Source organism: Fukomys damarensis, unplaced genomic scaffold, assembly GCF_012274545.1.
Source record: "Fukomys damarensis isolate Sample0158 unplaced genomic scaffold, DMR_v1.0_HiC HiC_scaffold_15, whole genome shotgun sequence".
In the NCBI taxonomy this organism is placed as follows: Eukaryota; Metazoa; Chordata; class Mammalia; order Rodentia; family Bathyergidae; genus Fukomys; species Fukomys damarensis.
This window is the reverse complement of record NW_022900927.1, coordinates 11,565,197-11,582,873: the sequence shown is the minus strand read 5'-3', so window position 1 is coordinate 11,582,873 and position 17,677 is coordinate 11,565,197. Positions and strand designations below refer to the sequence as shown.

The 17,677-nt window shown below is 41.2% G+C and overlaps 1 protein-coding gene across 1 annotated transcript in view; it reads right to left on the bottom strand.

The window, feature by feature from the left end:
* Window positions 1-5,255: 5,255 nt before the first annotated feature.
* Prickle1 (prickle planar cell polarity protein 1) overlaps window positions 5,256-17,677 on the bottom strand; it is a 19,303-nt gene continuing 6,881 nt past the window's right edge. The window contains exons 2-8 of the mRNA XM_010640923.3: window positions 16,531-16,713; window positions 14,631-14,744; window positions 13,898-14,035; window positions 13,182-13,385; window positions 11,285-11,471; window positions 9,606-10,469; window positions 5,256-8,770 (exon numbers count right to left, since the gene is read on the bottom strand). Of these exons, the coding sequence (XP_010639225.1) occupies window positions 7,914-8,770; window positions 9,606-10,469; window positions 11,285-11,471; window positions 13,182-13,385; window positions 13,898-14,035; window positions 14,631-14,744; window positions 16,531-16,662 (2,496 nt within the window). The 5' untranslated portion in view covers window positions 16,663-16,713 and the 3' untranslated portion in view covers window positions 5,256-7,913. The remainder of the gene's footprint in view (window positions 8,771-9,605; window positions 10,470-11,284; window positions 11,472-13,181; window positions 13,386-13,897; window positions 14,036-14,630; window positions 14,745-16,530; window positions 16,714-17,677) is intronic.

The following is a 17,677-nucleotide window of genomic DNA, read 5'->3' as shown; positions in this document are numbered from 1 at the left end:
ATTTGTTGTTTATGCATATACCCAGTTGATGCAATAAAATATTCATTGTCTTTCCATAAAACCTTGATGATCAACGGGGGAAGCAAATATTGTAAAGCTTTTTATGAATTTTCAAAGTGCAAAATAAAGCTACCAAGTTTAAATAGATCGTCTTTTCTCTTGTTTAACCAGGTTTAAGTGTTTTGCTATAACGTAAACTTCATTGCTCTCTACTGCAGACTTTTTTCTTTTTGTGGTACTGGAGATTGAACTCAGGACCTTGTGCTTGGGAGGCAGGCGGCAACACCACCGAGCTAAATCCCTGGCCCCAGAATTACTTCTTGTTACTTATTTGTTACTCAAGCATGATAGAAGTTTAAGAATTAAAAAGAAAAAGTTTTAAGAATTGATACTGTTAACTTTGGTGACTTAGAGTTTTCCTGATTTAAGGGGTTTCGATGTGAGAAGCAATTAAACAAGTAAAGGTGGTGCCTGACACAATATTCCTTGGTAATTGTGTTATTATGAATCAGCATGTCAGAGAATGGTAGCATTTTAAACCCTTCATCTGTGTAGTACCTCTCAGAGGGCAGGAACCATATATTGTCTTATTATCTCCAGTTCTTAGCACAGTTAGGAGGCTTGTAGAAACTTATATTTGTCGATTTAAAAGTGGTTTCACAAAGGAAGTGACCCTTGAACCTTAGGGGAATAGGATTTTTCAGGCAAAGGAGAAGTATCAGAAGTCCAGAAGGATGGAATTATAGGAAAAGGTATAAGCTTGTGTGACTGAAGTTGGTTAGCAAGATAATGGAGGATGAAGGTGGTGAAGGAAACCAAAATATTTCCAAAATATGGATTCTTCAGTTGAAGACAATCAAAATGGAAGTAAACAGCCTTTACTAAGTTTGCCTAAAAGCTGGACAGATGCAACAAGAAAGTCTTGACCTATCCCCATATCCAACTTTTTCCTGCCTGAAAACTTAAAAGTAAAATGTTCTTAACAAACAGCTTAGAAATGGCCTTCTCTTTTCATAAATTTGTTTGCACTATTTTCCCACTTCTGAACCCTAGGACTCCTTTTCTGTTATCTGGTCACATCTTTGCAACTTGATATTCTTCAAATAATATTTATGGCAGACTCCTAAGCCACTGCTTTGAGTTGCTTTTTCCATTATACATGTTAATAAACTTGCTTTTTTCTTCTCTTGTTAATCTTCTGCAGTAATTTGTCCCAAATACAAACTTAAAAGAGGTGACAATTTTATTTTCTCTTCTTTGGAAAAGAGGAAGGGAAAGAAGTAGGTTACATGTGAAATGTGAAGGATGTTGAATGCATGTAGCACTTTCCTCCCCTATTTGAGAATGAAATTTGAAAACATTACCTACTTAGTATTCTTGCCAAAAAAATGGTTGATATCTCATAACTCCCAGCTACTTTCTATCCCTGAGCCGGTTCACACATCCAGAGCCTCTTGAAGGGAGGCCAGATCCTCTTTAGGAAGCACTCAGCTACACTGCCAGAATAGAAACTGATTTCCACTTCACTCCAGTTTGCTCTCACATCCTGAGCTGCTACAAGGAAGGCATTGACAGTTCTTTAGCTACAGTTTTGTGAGTTGATTGATCATCTAAGGATTCTTGGAGGGAGCATTTGGTGGTGTGGGCAGTAAGCTGTCCAGGTATCTCATCTGTAACTGCTCGTGTAGGCCCTGGAGCTCCTGAGAGTAATGGCCACATCCTACGTGCTCAACCAAGGTTGGTAGGTTACAGATTGTGCATATTTTTGTGTCTTTCATTTTTATGTTACCTCTTGAGAGCACTGATGCTGTGTAATTCAGTGAACAAAAAAAAAAAAGACTGAGAAGTGGATCCGTAATTTTACCAACATCTGTTGTCTCATTTTTTCCAAGGTAAGAGTTGATAATCACATAACTGCCTATCAAGGACAGTACTTGCTATGCCTCCTTTGTAATTCCATAGATTGGACCCATACTGGATGTGTCTCTTCCTAATAGTGGTAGCTATAGCAATGCAACCTTACTTTTTCTTGCTTTTCTTTTTTCAGAGCCATAAGATAGAAGGAACCTGGATTCCTGCATGTATACATTGTGTGCTAACCTGTTACATGAGAGTACAATAAATGTTTTTATTATTTAAAATTACTTGGTTTCTTGTTATAGCAGTTCACGTTTTGCTCAAACCTGTTGCTCATTTTTGTCAAATGATAACCAAAGGTTGGTTTAATTGATGTTGGCCCTTATTAGGTTGCACAGTCCAGCATTTCCATTGTACTGACTGATTTAGGGATAACAAAACTGTGTAAAAGACTTTGTCAGCCCACTGACTTTGAGTTTTAAACTGTATGTGAATGACAGATGACGAACTATTGTTCTTGCCCAATGCACATTTACATAGCTCCAAGTACAGGCTGTTTCTATGGCATGTTGCTTTTTGAGCTCCTAACCATAGATCGTTGCTGTTTTAATGCTAAATCATAACTATTAAGGTTTTAGTTTTCTTCCTATTTAGAAACCTTTCTGTTAATAGAATATAGTATATACTGTATTGGGTATAGATTAAAATGTTTTCAGTCTAATGGTATATAGAATTTTGAGAGGCAACATATTTTTCTTACTTCACTACCTGAACAAGGTTAGAACTACCATTTTGGTGTTTTGTGGTTTACAGAACATGGTCATATGTAATTCTTTACCAGTGTAATTCTTTCCTTCCACCCTTAGTGCTGAGGATATAACCCAGAACCAGTGAGAAATTGTTTTACTGTCAAAGTCAAAGGAAGTTATGACTTATCCAAGTGTACATAGTCATCATGGGGTGGGCCAGGCTTTTATGTAAATCTTGAGTCTAAGGTCAGTATTCTTGGAAGTAGTAAAAACTTAGTGGTAATTTAGAACAAGGTTCAAATCTTGACTCCAATATAGACTAGTTGTTTGAGTAGTTAATGTGGAATGCAGCTTTAGTGAGTTATATATAAAATTAACTACAAAAAACATTTGAAAAAATTCAAACTGTAGTTTGGTAGATTTTTGTTTTTCACTTTTCACCTTCCACATGGTTTCTGTGACTTCTGCATTAGAGCTATTCCGGGAACATAAGGGGTAGCCAGCTGCAAGATGCAAGGAGCAGACAGTTTTGGCTCCTGCAACCTCAGTGCAGTGTGGGACTCAGGTCTCTGTCAGTTTCTGCACCAGGATTTAGCATATATTTTGAGAAGACCTGTTTCAGTAGCATGAACCTGGTTATTAAGCTTCTGTTCTAGGAACCAAGATTAATTAAACACATTTAATACCTTTTGAGCTTTGCTTTCACCATGTTCAGAGATTCAAGACTTAAGATGCTTGCTGAAAGCAGGGCTCTACAATGGAGGGGCAAAAAAATTTCTATTTTCCTTTTGGTAACTGGGGAGAAACAACGTGGGAGAAAATATTTAGCCCTCCACATACTCTGTGTTGTTTCCAAAGTACCAGTGAGTGAAGAAAAGACCAACCCAAAGCATATGTGTACACTGATAGGGACATAACCATTCCCAAATTGCTATTTCATTATTTAACCTTCTACCTACTCAGGTTCTCAAATAGCAATGCTTTTTTTTTTTTTTTTTTAAACAACCCACTTTAAAGTTCCCAACTTGCTTAAACTACGATCTGTGTGCCAAGGGGATGGAAGAGGGTGGGCATCTTAAGAACCTGTGCCAGGCAGGTATGTTGATGAGTGAGTCGGAGGAGGGAAAATGTTTTATGCTGAACAACAAGACTCTTCTGTTTTCTGACCTGATAGATGCATTTCAGTCTCCAGAGTTCTGAAGCTAGAAGGAAGCCAGTGAGATGGCCTAGCACACTACAGTGGACCCCATCACAGCCTTAGCCTGTGTGAGCTAACAAGAGCCCAATGTCCTGAATCCCCATCTGGTGTGTTCTGCATCACCTTGAAAACCAACTTTGTGGTGAGTGTGTTTGTATTACACTAGTAATCTTTCAGTGTTAGTTGTATGAATGGTTCAATCATCTTGCAATGCTAAACTTAATAGTATTAAAATAACCACACTTTTGTATTCATAATGGTACTGTTGACATGGTCTGGAATCAAATGATTCCAGATAGTGGGTTGCAAGTTACTTCCAAATTTGGTGTAACAGTACCTTGTACACATAAAACAATAGAGATGTAAAAACAGTTGTGGCTAAAACAGATCTTAAAATGGGAATATTTGAACAGTTAGTTGGATCTGTTCAAATGGAATAAACAGGCTGTAATCCTGTGACCAAGTCAGGGTGTGGGTGTGTGTTTGTGTGTGTGTGTGTGTATGTATATATATACAATGTATTTTCTTCCATGTTTACTTCCATAACTGTTTTTGAAAGCCACCTTTAAATTTTATACCTCCAGTGAGGTTTATAAGTCTATAATCTTGGCAAAATACGAGTTTAGTGGTAGAAAATTTAAGTTATTCCTGCTCATCTCTCCTTGAAGGGTCATTTGCCTAGAAGCCTTTATGTGTTTGAGAGCTTACAGAAGACCCAAGTGACTGTACAGGAACACGCCTTCTGATAGATCCAGTGAATGGCTAGATAATCTCACTATATAATTAGTGACTTTCTTATTACAAAGGATTTCTATCCTAATTGTGACTAGCACTGAAGCTCTTAGTGAAATTTTTCATTTTAGATCCCATTAATTATTCTTCTGTCTGCATCGACAAGAAGGTCGTAGGTATTTCTATAAACAGTAATTAGTTGTGCCTCCCTTACATAGTTCTTAAGGCTAGAAAAATCTGCTCAGACTCTCGACATAACCCAGAGTTTGGAGACTGGCTGATAGCAGGCTTATTTTGTTCAGCAGTATTTCAGAATCATTTGAATTAAATGTAACGTTTAAAGGCTGGGAGGTTCTTGGTTTTTCCTGAAAAAGCAGATGGTCTACAGAGCAACACTGGTTCTTCCATGGCAGTAGTCTAATCTACCATCTGGAGATCAGCCACTTGGGTCTTGGGTCCAGTTTTACTCATTTTAAGCCCATGCTTTATAGTCAAAGCAATAAAGTTGTATAGCAAATACCTCCTTTCACTTCTGGTACTTTAGATTGAACTCAGGAACTAGAACGGAGTAGAGAATAGCAAATACATATATAAAATGAACTATTTTCTCTTCACGAGAGCTGAAAGGTGTTCTATTTTTGCCAGCACCTTCCAGAGCCTCAGGCAGGGGCTACTCTGTGGTGAGGAAAATGCATCCCTAAAGCTCTGCTTCACTCCTGTATGAGAAATGTGTTGGAACATTTGATAATTATGTTGGAAAAAATTTTGGAATTTGGTGACTGATATACTTTACACTTGTTAACTAGATCTGTTCACACCTTGTAGCTACTACATGCTTTTTACTCAACAGTAAGACAGTCGTTGCCTTTTCTCCCTTTGTAGTCTTTTATTGCTAAGAGCTAGGACATAAAAGCATGAAGGTTACATTATCACTGTAGTATTTCTGTATTTCCGTAGGCCTTTGGCAAGCTATGTGACCATTATATGAGGAAATGAAGAAAACCACTAAGGTGACTTGCCAGATTTACCCCCCCCCAAAAAAAAAATCTTTTGAAAATTACTGAGGGTAGTGCTGGCAGCTTATGCTCGCATTTCTCTAGGCTCAGTATCATCTGCTGTAAATAACACACTACAGCAGTCTTCTAAGAATTTGTTTAAAGCCAAGAAATCTGCTCATATTATGTGAGGTTGTGGTAGGAAAGTTTTCTTATGTATTATGTAGTAATGTAAATCAGAATTTTCTTTAGAGGAAAATTGGCTATGTCCCAGTAACTGTTTTGTTCCTGACTTACATACACATGCACCTCTGTAGGATAAGGTATGAATGAGGAAGTTCAAGTCTTACCACCAAGGGGCTGGCTAAATAATGAATAATGATGTGCATCCAAAAGTAATGTATCCAACAGTCATTGAAAGAATGAGGTGGAATGTTTACATATAAAGAAAACAAAGCAAGTCAAAACATGTATATAGTTTACTGTCTCTTTGGTACTGGAGATTGAACCCAGGACCATGCACATACTAAGTACGTACTACCACTGAGCTGTACCCCCGCCTGCCATTTTTATGAGACACACTTAAATAAAACAGATTCTTTTGAGCATCTGTAGGATGCATTAGCTGTGGTTACTTCTTGGGATGAGGAGGAAAAGGAGAAGTTTCAGTGTTTGTCCTTTCTGAAATTTTTATCATGTGCTTGTACTTCTTTTCATGGTTATCTTTTTTTACAAAGCACCAGACCAGGGAAAGGATGATATAATTACTTTTAAGTATAGGGCGCTCTAAACATCATCTTTCTAGCTCAGATACAAAGCCTTACTCTATCCAGTCTCTGCCTGCTGGTTTCCTACTGGATTTACGTCTGTCCTCCTTGAGACCTGACTGACAGCTTTCTCCTCTGATAAATAGGGTCTGTAATGGTAGGACGCAGAGAGTGAGTCATGCCTGAACACAGGAGCAAAGTTATCTGGGTATGTTTACAAATTGTATTCAGAAAGGTAATTTGTTATTTATTAAGCATTTATTAAATACCTCCCTAAAAGGCCCTCAATGCCACCAGGACCTTCTGTTAGGACTGAGACATATATGCAAGAATGGCACATAGCAAAATATGTGTTTGTTAGTTCAACTCATTTTCCCTTGAACGAGATAGAACCTCATAGGAACTTAAAATACTCAGTGGCATAGCATCCTCTAATTTGAAGATTTGAAAAGAAAAAATACCTGAAAACCCAGTTTTGAAAACTGCTTTTAAAGGCCAACAGATTAGCTGAACGGCAAAGATAAAAGGAATAATCTCTTCAAATCTACAAAGACTTCTGCCACAACAAGCTGATCCTTGTAGCTTTAGAGCTGAGCTGGGAAAGGCAGCCCACCCCGTGGCCCAGAGAAAACATATCCCTCAGACAGCTGCTACGCGTTTTTAGCATATATTCCAGGGGTATGTGTTTTTTTTGTTTGTTTCTACATCTATACAGTTAACATTGCTTGACCCATAAATAACACTTGTAAAATTAATAGGGCCATAGTTTAAGAGTATTTACAGAGCCCCACCATGCATACAGAGCCTTTTTTAATATTGAAAAAAAAAATTTAACTTTCCATCACTAGGCAATAGAAATTTGACTGTCTAAACTTATAAGCCCTGACTAAAACACAAGCAATCATTTCATCCATAAATGCTGTTTCTGGTTCCTTAAGTCTAGCACTGCAGAGTAACAAACATCTTGCAATTCAGGGATATAAAAATATCAGCTTTAAAATCTGAACTGTACAGTATGTACATTAATATTTGCACCGTTAAATTAGTAATACACTTGTCTATGAAATACTACATTATAAATAGCAATTTTTTTTTTCCTATCTGGAGCTGGAGCTAATACAATGTTTACCTGGCTAATGGGGGCCAAAGGGAGAGAAGTTGGCCTAACATGATAGGATGCCCAGTGTTAGCTAGGTCATTATGACAATGTGCATGCCTCACAAGACAGACCAATCAGGACCTAAGCCAACCTGACTCACGTAATGACAATCACTATTGTGTTACAAAGGTGGCGGGGGCTCTCCATCTGCTAAAATGCACACCCCATCCAATCACCTCATGTCCATTTCTTGGAGACTGAGCAGCTATATGGAACTGTAGTGCACCTGCCACAGGCACAAGGTGTCACCTTAAACCTGGCACCACCCAAGGAGGGTAAACTGGAGAAATCACACCTTTCAAATGTTAATTTGACACTGTAAACAGCAGTAGGGTTCTCATTTACATGGGCAAAGAAAGCACTTTAAACTATCTTAGCAACTTTCCTATGGAAGAAAAAAAAAGATTCTGACAAGTAATGGCTGAGCTTAAACAAATGCTCTCCATAGCTACTCAGTTAAGAAATAATACAGTTTTTGCCTTTGTGTCCTTTTTTCTTCTTGGATTTAGTTGTCCTCTGACCAAACTGAGGGGTGGGGAGGGCAGAAGTTGGACTAGAAAGGTCATCTGTATAGTAGGCAAATCTCTGTGGCCTGGGCTGAGGGATTGGTTGACCAAGAAAATATCCTTCTTCTTCTGAGTCAGAGGAGGAGGAAGAGGAACACCAGGAGTCGTCATCCTCCCCATAGAGCCCCAGAAACCTGTTCATTCCGGGGTTCTGCAGTGCATAGTCAGATGTGGCGTGGGTGTATTGGCCATAGAGATCACTGTTCTGGATATATGCTTGCATCTCCCGGGCACTTTTATTCTGTATAAATTTCTCATAGTTATCAGCGGTATAAAGCCTCAGTCTGTCCTTGGAAGAGTATTTTCGTTCTGTGATAAGATTCAGGGCATTGTCAGAGCGGGACTTTCTACTTCTCCTGCGGCGATGGTGGTGAGACCTAGACTCCCTCTCGTCAAAATGGTAGACCCGTCTCCTAGTCCTTTCACTCATTGGAGGCTGCCGGATTTCGATGTTGTCATAGCTTCCATTGTCAATGACATCGTCTGAAAACTTGACCTGCTGGGGCCTGGACTGAGACTTGGATCTTCTGAGCACTGGCAGATGTACTGGTTTTTCTTCAGGCATGATTTTCTCTGGACACAATTCCGAGCTTAGACTTTTTAGGGACTCTGCACTCCTGTGCAGCATGGATGAGTTCAGAGTTCCCATATTGCTCATTTTCTCGCAATCTTCTGCTTCCATCTCCTCGAAGTTTTGTAGAGAATATAACGACGGTCTTGGTTTGCTTTCTCCATCTACAGAAGCCCCTAGAATAGTGATTATCAACAGTTATCAACAATTCCACTTTAACATAATTACAGACCAGCTATCAAATAGAAGCATTTCAAAGAAAACTTCGAATTTCAATATTTAATTAAAACCCCCTTAGGGACTTCTCTCCTGCCTCTTTGTCACTGCACTGCCCACAAAGTGATTCTCAGCGGGCATACACCAAAGCCTTTCCTAGCTGTTACAGTAACACAGTCTATGAGGACCATGTGTCATTAGTTTGGTTATAAAGCTAGACACACAAGTGCAATACTTTTGTGTATAAAGAAACGGCAAGTAGGAGATTCGTAGCAGGCCTGGGACACAGGCCACTATATTCAGCACAAGATTATTTTAAGAGTATAATGTGGATAACTGATAAGACTGTGCTTTGAGAACATAAACTGCTGTATTTTATAATAAAAAGGCTCATATATTTCTGAGTTATCTCTTGCCATAGGGAAATTCAGTAAATTATTTTTAAAAGTTACAAACTTTCTAAGTATTCAGGCCAATTTAAAAACCTTAAAATACATATAGCACAATCCAAAGAACACAGAAGCTTTCAGTTACAATCCAGTTGCATGCTCCCTTATCCAAAATAAGTCTTGTTTCAGGGATCATCCCTATCTCAAAAGGCTGTGCTAAAAACATTTTTACATATGTACTCACCTGTACACACACGTTTGTTTTGCTGTAGTGTCCGGCATTTAAATGAAGTGGTTCCTTTCTCTTGGCCTAGAGTTTTAAATAACCCCTCCTCAATTACAGTTTCTTTGAGTAAACTTTGGCTCCTTTTTCAAATAACCCATAACCCCCAGATGACTTACTTACCCGTGATATTAGACAAAGCCAGAGAATCCATAGAATCTCGAACACTTTGTTCTGGTTTCAAGTCTGACAGACACTCCAGGGAGTCCTCATACCACTGTGTCTGGTCATGGTTGTATCCTGTGGCACCATGGTCCAGATCCAGCTCCTGGAGCCTCCTGCTACTGGCGGGGCCTGGGTGGCTGCCATAAGCGGAATCGCCCAGTCCATCTTGTGACTGAGCCCAGTACATATCAGACTGGTATTTTTTACTTGCAAGGCTCTGGTGATTCTGCTTTAACTCTGCGGTGTTTTTAACCATGTTATCAGATATCCAGTGCTCACTGGCTCTAATGTCCATCTCACTGGGCTGCTGTTGAAAGAGGCTTTTGTCCCCGAACTTCAGGAGGAGCTGAGTCATATAATCTTCATGCTCAGCCCATTCTTCAGGTTCTTCAGGGGTTTCGTGCTCTACCCTGCCTTTCCAAAATTCCTCATTGGCAAAACTGGCTCCTTGTCTGGAGAGACTCAAATCATCCAGCTTCCGAGACAGGGTGTCATCGGCATTGCCAGAGAGGCCAGGAAACTTATAGTTCAGAGCAGGGGAGAGGAGAAGAGACTGCCGGCACTGATCTGCTGACCTGCTGCTCTTGCCCATCCGGACACTTCTTCTGGAGTCTCTCGACCTTGCTGACTGGAAAGCAGAGTCAGAGGAGTCGGAGGCGTGGATATCTTCTCCAAGGCTGCAGGTTTTTGAGCAGTAAATCTGACCTTGTTTGGGAAGGAACGGGCATCCCAGCAGAGAGGCCTTACACTGGGCACAGGAGAAGCACGCTTCTGTGGCATGCCAGTGCTGCCCATCATAGGTCATCTGCGCATGGTCCACACCTGTTAGAAGGAGCAAAGGAAGACAGGTCATAAGACAAGAGGGAACTCTCTAGTGATGGAAATGATCTCGACAGGTGTGTGGGTCTGTGGATATGCCTACTCATTGAAAGTTAGCAAGCCTAACACCTACCTGGCCATTCCCAGGTCTGGCAAGTGGATGTGCACATTCCTAGCCGAGTCTAGACAAAGGGAATGCTCTGCCCTTGGTTTCATCTTCCTTACTAGGATCAAGTGTACTACTCCTGGCCTAGTCAGTACCATGCTATTTGCATTTTTGTGCTTTTTATTGACAATTTTGTTGTCTGGGGTAGCTCCCAGTGCTAGCCAGTGCTGCCAAGGTGCAAGGCTGTGATATGTCTGAGATAACCTTATGATTGTACATGATCGTGTTGTTGCTGTTAGTTCAGTGTAATCCATCAACGATAAATGAAGTGGCTTTAATTCAGAACACACACAAAACACAGCTATGCATGGATGTGCGGATGAGGGTGTGGCTGGAGCCACAGGCCAGTGGCAGAGCACTTGGCTAGCATGGTGAGACCTTGGCGCTGTGTGTGAGCAGAGGCTCAGAGGGCTCCTCAGCATCTCTCCATGTAGAAGTAGCCTTTCAGTATCTACAGATGGAGCATTCACCAGGGCAAATAATGAGAAAGGACTCTATCCTTTCATCAAAACTCATTAAGCCAAAACAATTATGATCCATACATTTCACTGCATGTAAATTATACCTTAACTTTAAAAAAAAAAAAAAAGTAGAAAAACAAGGCTGTGAACTGCAAATGACCAACAGCTACGTGATTGGGCTGAGGACTTACCAATATGCTCCCCGCAGGTTTCACAGTACTCTGCATAGAGAGACTCAAAGCAGCCACAGCAGAAGGGGCGGCCATCCTTCATGATGTACCTCTGTCCTCCCAGGACCGTCTCACACTCCAGGCAGCAGAAGTGTTTCATGTGCCAGTGGCGACCCTCTGCTTCTGTGCATTCATCGGCAAAAATTATCTGTAAAAGGAAACATGGATGTATAGGGTGCAAGAAAAATAAATGTGAAGTCTTTCAGTGACTAAGTAATTTTGTTTTCTGGGCAGCTTTCACTGGCACTGGCTCTTCAATCATATGGCTAACCTTGTTTCTTAGCTACAGGCTTAAATCTGATTTGGTTTAGCTACAAAACGAGCACAAACTGAGGATACAAAAAAGAAAAAAAATACATAGATGCTTGCTTGAATTTGATTTTTTGTTGTTGTTTGTTTGTTTTGAGACAGGGTCTCACTATGTAGTTGAGACTGACCTGGAGCTCACTATGTAGCCCAGGCTGGTCGAACTCACAGCGATCCTCCTGACTCAGCCTCCCGAGTGCTGTGATTACAGGCATGCACCACCACGCCCAGCTACTTGCTTGTATTTGAAAAAGCTGGGTGTGGTGGCGCATGTTGTAATCCTAGCATTCTGCAGGAGGATACTAAGTGTGAGGCCAATCTTGGTGACTTAGTGAGAGTCTGTCTCAAAAAAGTTCTGGGGATGTAACTCAGTGCAAAGGCCCTGGGTTCATTCCTCAGTACTGGGTGTGTGTGTGGGGGGGTGCTGAGGAGTGGGAAGAAAACACATATAAACGTGTCCATTGGAGGTAATAAATTTGGTTCTATTTTAGCTGTGTGATAACACTTTGGTGGCGTAATTCACAAAGAGCACATTAACGTTGAAATAGTTTAGTGGTCTTTATGTTCTAATAACAAAACAAAGTCTGTAGAGCTATCAGTTAGATGGTGAAACTGTAAAAACAGCACTTGTATAGACAGATAATGTTTCATTTCACCTGGTGAACATCTGTAGAGTAAGGACTTTACTTTAAGAAAGTGTTCAAATAGCATATTACTGAAAAAGATAAATCTATGAAAGTTAAAATTTAAAATTTAGCCAGGCACGGTAATGTGCCAATATCCTGTTTGAGGCCAACCTAGGTTGGATACATGTTGGTATATTGTCTCAAAAAAAAAAAAAATCTGAAAATTTACTATCATGATTGAAGGAGACTAAGGATATCACAGAGTACCTTGCACTAGTACCAGAAGTAGGGAAATATAAAGTCTGCAGTTCAGCATTGGTCTTATACCAGTGTAAATGTCTTAGGTTTGATACATACACCATGGTTATGTAAGATGTCATGTCTGGGAAAGTGGAGAGGGGGTTACAGGAATTCTGTATCTTTTCAACATTTCTCTTAAGTTTAAAGTTACTTTAAAATGTCCTTTCAAGGCTGGGGATTTAGCTCAGTGGTTCCGCCACCTGCCTTGCAAAGGACCCGAGTTTGATCTCCAGTACCCCAAAAATAAATGAATAAATAAATAAAATGTCCTTTCACATCACCACACTCAAGGAGATGACCACTATTACCTTGCCACGTGTCTATTTCTGAGTGTATACAAGTATGTATACCCCCATATTTAACAAAAATAAAGTTCATCAGCTACAAACTTTTGTAACTTGTTTTTCCCCCTACATCTCATTAAGGACACCATATTTGGGAAGACACAGAAACACCTGCTGGCCTCTCATTAGTTGTGTATTATCCCACTATATCTAAGTACAAGGTTATCTTAAAATACACATGCACAATAAAAACCTGGAGAGACACTTATTTGCTTAGATGTGTACAGTGGAATATTGGCCATCAACTTATTTTTCCAGCATTAAGGGATGAACTGTTTTTACCTCGTCACATGCTGAGCACCGTGGCTTGAGCAGTTCTGCGTGGTGCCTGCCACAGTGAATTTTTCCATCCTGATAAAAATAGATGAGGTCAACCAGCAGCTCGTTGCACGTGAAGCAGACAAAGCAGGACGGGTGCCAGCACACACCAGGGCCTGCCCGGGAGGCAAACACTGCGACCTCTCCTCCATTTATCTTCAGTCCGCACTGCGAACAGATTGGATTTGTTGAATCATCCTTTTTGGATTCTCAGCCTTTCCTACTTTACCATAAATCCCAAATTTGGCAGGAAAGCTTTTATTTCTGGCTCCTCCTGTGAATTACTAAATAGCTCTTTAATACTGCACTATTGTGAATCTCAACCACAGTGAACATGCTCCAGTGGACAATTACACTACACCAAGTATAGTTTCATCCGGCCCACACAAACATCGGCTTTCTTGGGCCAGCCCCCTGCTGGATACATTTCCCATTCAGACATCTAGCAGGAAGGACCTGGATGTCGCCATCATGTTTCTGCGTTTTTAAAATACTAGGTGTACTCTAGCTGCACGCTTTCATCAGATGTTTTCATATAGGCAGAGTGATTCCACCATCACACGGCGGCACAACCAGTTACAAATATGAGTCATTGTTCAGAAGCTCGAATGACTTGAAGACACATGCCTGTGTCATCTGTCTTCTACTCCTACCCCTATTTCCACCCACATCATCCCTACCTGCTCACACATGGCGTGCCTCACTGCCCTGGACAAAAGTTTAATCGTTCCTCTTCCAAGTGCTTCTTTCTTTCTTTGAGCACTGAACACCTGCAGTTCTTTTTTCTCCTCTTCACTCAAAGACTGGCAGTACCGCACCTGCACAGAAAGGGAGAAGTCCCATGCTTGAGTGCAGTCTTCGAGAGTTCAGGAGGTAAGAGCAAGTTTAGCTGCCTGCCTCACAAATCTGCAGTTTTAACAATGACACCATACCTAAATCTTGCAGCCTCTGTAGCAAAGGCGAAGTGCAATCTGAAGAAATAGCCTTGTTTAATCTTTTAAAATATCAAGTGTTTAAACCTTTATCAGAAAGAAACACAAAAGAACTAAGATATTAACCTTTCCCAACAAAATTTAAATTTATTAATTGCTACTTTCATCCCACATTCTACAAACACTCAACTCTAAGTTGGGCTAAACTTCCACAGTGGGGCAGGAGAAGGGGGTGCTCAGGAATCTGGCGCCCTGGTAAGTGGTGGGTGGCTGCAAACACTATAAAACCCAACGTGTGTTTGGTTTACTGCGTGATGCCCTTTCTCTTCAAGAATGGAAAGCTATGTTCTCAGGCCACATTTTTAGTGAAGAAAGGCCAGAGAGGGACCTAGTCAGCCAGGAGCCTGGTGTTTATGAGAATGATCATAATGCTTATCATGCACTTGCTTCTTCCTAATCAGCCTTCTTCCCGTTATTTTACCTCATTATCATGTGGTGGCAACTGGTATAAAAGCTGCTTAATCCGATGTTTCTCTCCAGGGCTGTTAACATAAGGAACCTTTTCCTCTGGCAAGCATGCAAAATAGAGCTGGATCTGCATAAGGGACATACAAGAGAATGGCATCAATACACAGAACCCAAACCTCTTAGCCCACGTGGTCTTTACCTTCCCCTTGGTGTGGGTTTTGGCCACTAGGAGGTAATGAGCAGACCAGCTGAGCCAGCTCAGCAGAACTGCAGACCTGCAGAAAACCCGGCGTCCAGCTGCTAAAGTGCTCTTCAGGAATGCAATTTGTAGTGACAATTAGGGATATCATAAACTATGTACCGTAAAATATGCACATTTAATGTTATTGTTTCTCAGCCAGTCTTCCAAGGGTCAGCCAAGGGACCAGCCTGGATCCAGGCGAATTGTGCAGTCACCACACAGGCTGTAGGACACTCCAGAATCCAGCCACACAAACACATTTCATTTGCTCTTGGAATTTTGCAGGTTGCAGAGACAAAAGCTGTTTGGTTGAACATTTAGACTCTTCCCCAGTTGGGTTCTCATGCATTAGCGTTCTTAGCATCCGTGGGTGCTCTTTCCAATATGTGGAGTCAGTTTTCCCAAGGAAACTAGAGAGGGGCCATGTTGAACTGTACTTGGTTCACTTAGAAGAACTTAAGTATTTGTTTTCAAGTAGGGAACATCTCTTAATGAGTAGTGCAAAGGTTACATGCTACAATGATGAGAAGGAATGAAAGTGACTCCAGGAGAAAAGGCCGGATGAAGGAATTTGGACTTGTCTGACAGCTTCAGGATCAGTGCACGTGATTAACCCATCCAGGCTAAGATGTGAGAAGGGGCTCTTTCGAGTAAGTAGTTGGTCAGAATAATGCGCTGCGCCCCTCCCCCACGAGTCAGCTCTGTAAGCTTTTTACAGTGTACACCGAATACCCGCTATGTGTGCACACATACTGTGCGAGACTCTGGGCGAAGAACACCTTTCCTCGGTTCCCACCCCAAAGGAAACAGCATAGCTCAGAAGCAACTGCACACCCAATCTTTTCTTTCAAAATATGCTTTTGCCTCATAATAATAGCTATTGCCAGCAGTTTTCAACCAATTCATTGTAAGGACATCAGGAAAATAAAAATAGGCTTATATAGATTATTTTATAAACTCGTTTAAGTTTTTCCAGTCCCGATTATGTAGGGACAGACTTTAGTTATTAAAGGTCAAATTCTAGGCAATACTACCTCAGTGGATTCTTTTTTTTTTTTCTTTTTGGTACCGGGGATTGAACTCAGGTCCTTGCACTTGCAAGGCAGGCCACGAACCGCTGAGCTAAATCCCCGGCCCCTCTCAGTGGATTCTTAGCTCTCAATCTGTCTTCCACAGCAAAAGCACTCCTGAGAATGGGCCTAGAAACTGAAGTTTGAAGACTTTTTTGTTGGCACTGGAGTTTTAAGGTTAATTTCACTCACTCTGTGATGGGTGACTTGGTAGAAAGCCACGTAAGAAATGCATGTGCATTACGCTGGATTTCATCGGTCATGAGGCAGAGACCCTGCCACTGAGAAACTAAGTAGGGCCTTAGAAAGTAAAAATTCAAAGCCACCCAAGAGGCATGAGGACTGAGGAGGGTAGTATGCCAGTGGTGCAGTGCTGTTCTGTGTAGGTTTTGGTTGTGTTCTGGTTTTGTTTTCTGAGACAAGGTCTCACTACGTAGTTCAGGCTGGCCTTGAAATTGTGGTGGTGGTGGTCCTGCCTCAGCCTTCCAAGTGCTGGGATTTCAGGTGTGTGCTACTATATCCAGCTGGTTTATGTACTTTTAAAACAATGTTCTGAAGTCTTAAATCACTTAAAACAAAACAATGGGATGATGTGGCCTCACCTGCTCCGGTCTGAGCCCTGGAGGGACCCAGGCGTACTCCTCCAGCGCACAGCCAGAATCGTCATCGGACGTGGAACTTCTCTGACACCCAAAGGCCAGCTTGCTCATTTTGGGCTCCATCTCCAAAGGCATAGTAATCAAGTTAAAAATCAGGTTTCTCAACTGAAGGACATCCAGTTGAGGCTGCTGTGGACAAGAGAAAACAGTTTACCAACAAGAAAGAATTCCTTGAGTCTGCCAAGGGCTTTTATTGGACACTTGTTTGCACCCAGCAGGGCCCAGAGAAAGTAGTCAATTTACTCTGTCACCACCTTCCAATCCCCAGGGCTTAAAACCCAGGGCTATATCCAGTTTGGAAATGGCCTTTTACCAGTTCAGTTCTTAAAAAAATGCCATCAAAGCTTGTTTACTTCAGTTCCTCTCTATACATACAACTCACTAGAGAAGTACTCAGGAAAATTGCTTTGTTGACTTCCTAACTTGCCTACAAATGCAAGCTATGAATTCACAGGAGCTATAAAGTGTTAGGGACTGGGCCATCTGCCCTGGCTCACCATCATGCGCCATGAAAAATGGCTGCAGAAACCTCACTCAGCTCCCCATCTTTCCTACGCAAGTTTTCTACTGAGACTGTGCCGCCTGCTGAGAATGGGTCCCCTGAGCCACACTGCTTAAGTTTCAGACTTCTAATCATGACACTAAACCTGGTTTATACACCAAAATAGCACAATTAACTCATACAGTACATTAAATCCTCAAGTTTTTATGAAGGTCCAAAGTCAGCTAGACATCAGTGAGTTTCTTCAACAAACAGTAACTGAATACAGCATTAGGTTAAAATAAAATCCAGCTTGGTGACTCTTAGCATTTAACTGCATTATAAGCCAGCATTTATTGAAAAGTTATGCAGTATCTACTGTGTGTGAAATGCCGCAGGCCAATCCACGACCGGGCCAAGTAAGTAGTGGATCCTCTGAATGAAAAGTAGCCTGAGTGGAGGGTGGAGCAAGAAAGGTGTGCAGGCAGCATTCCCTATCCTAGGACCCACTGCTTTGTTCCTACTTGGATTGTCTTTTAAGTGTCTTCTGGGTTTCAGAAATCATCCCTCACCCATAGAACTAAGGGGAAAAAAATAACTGAGAATCAG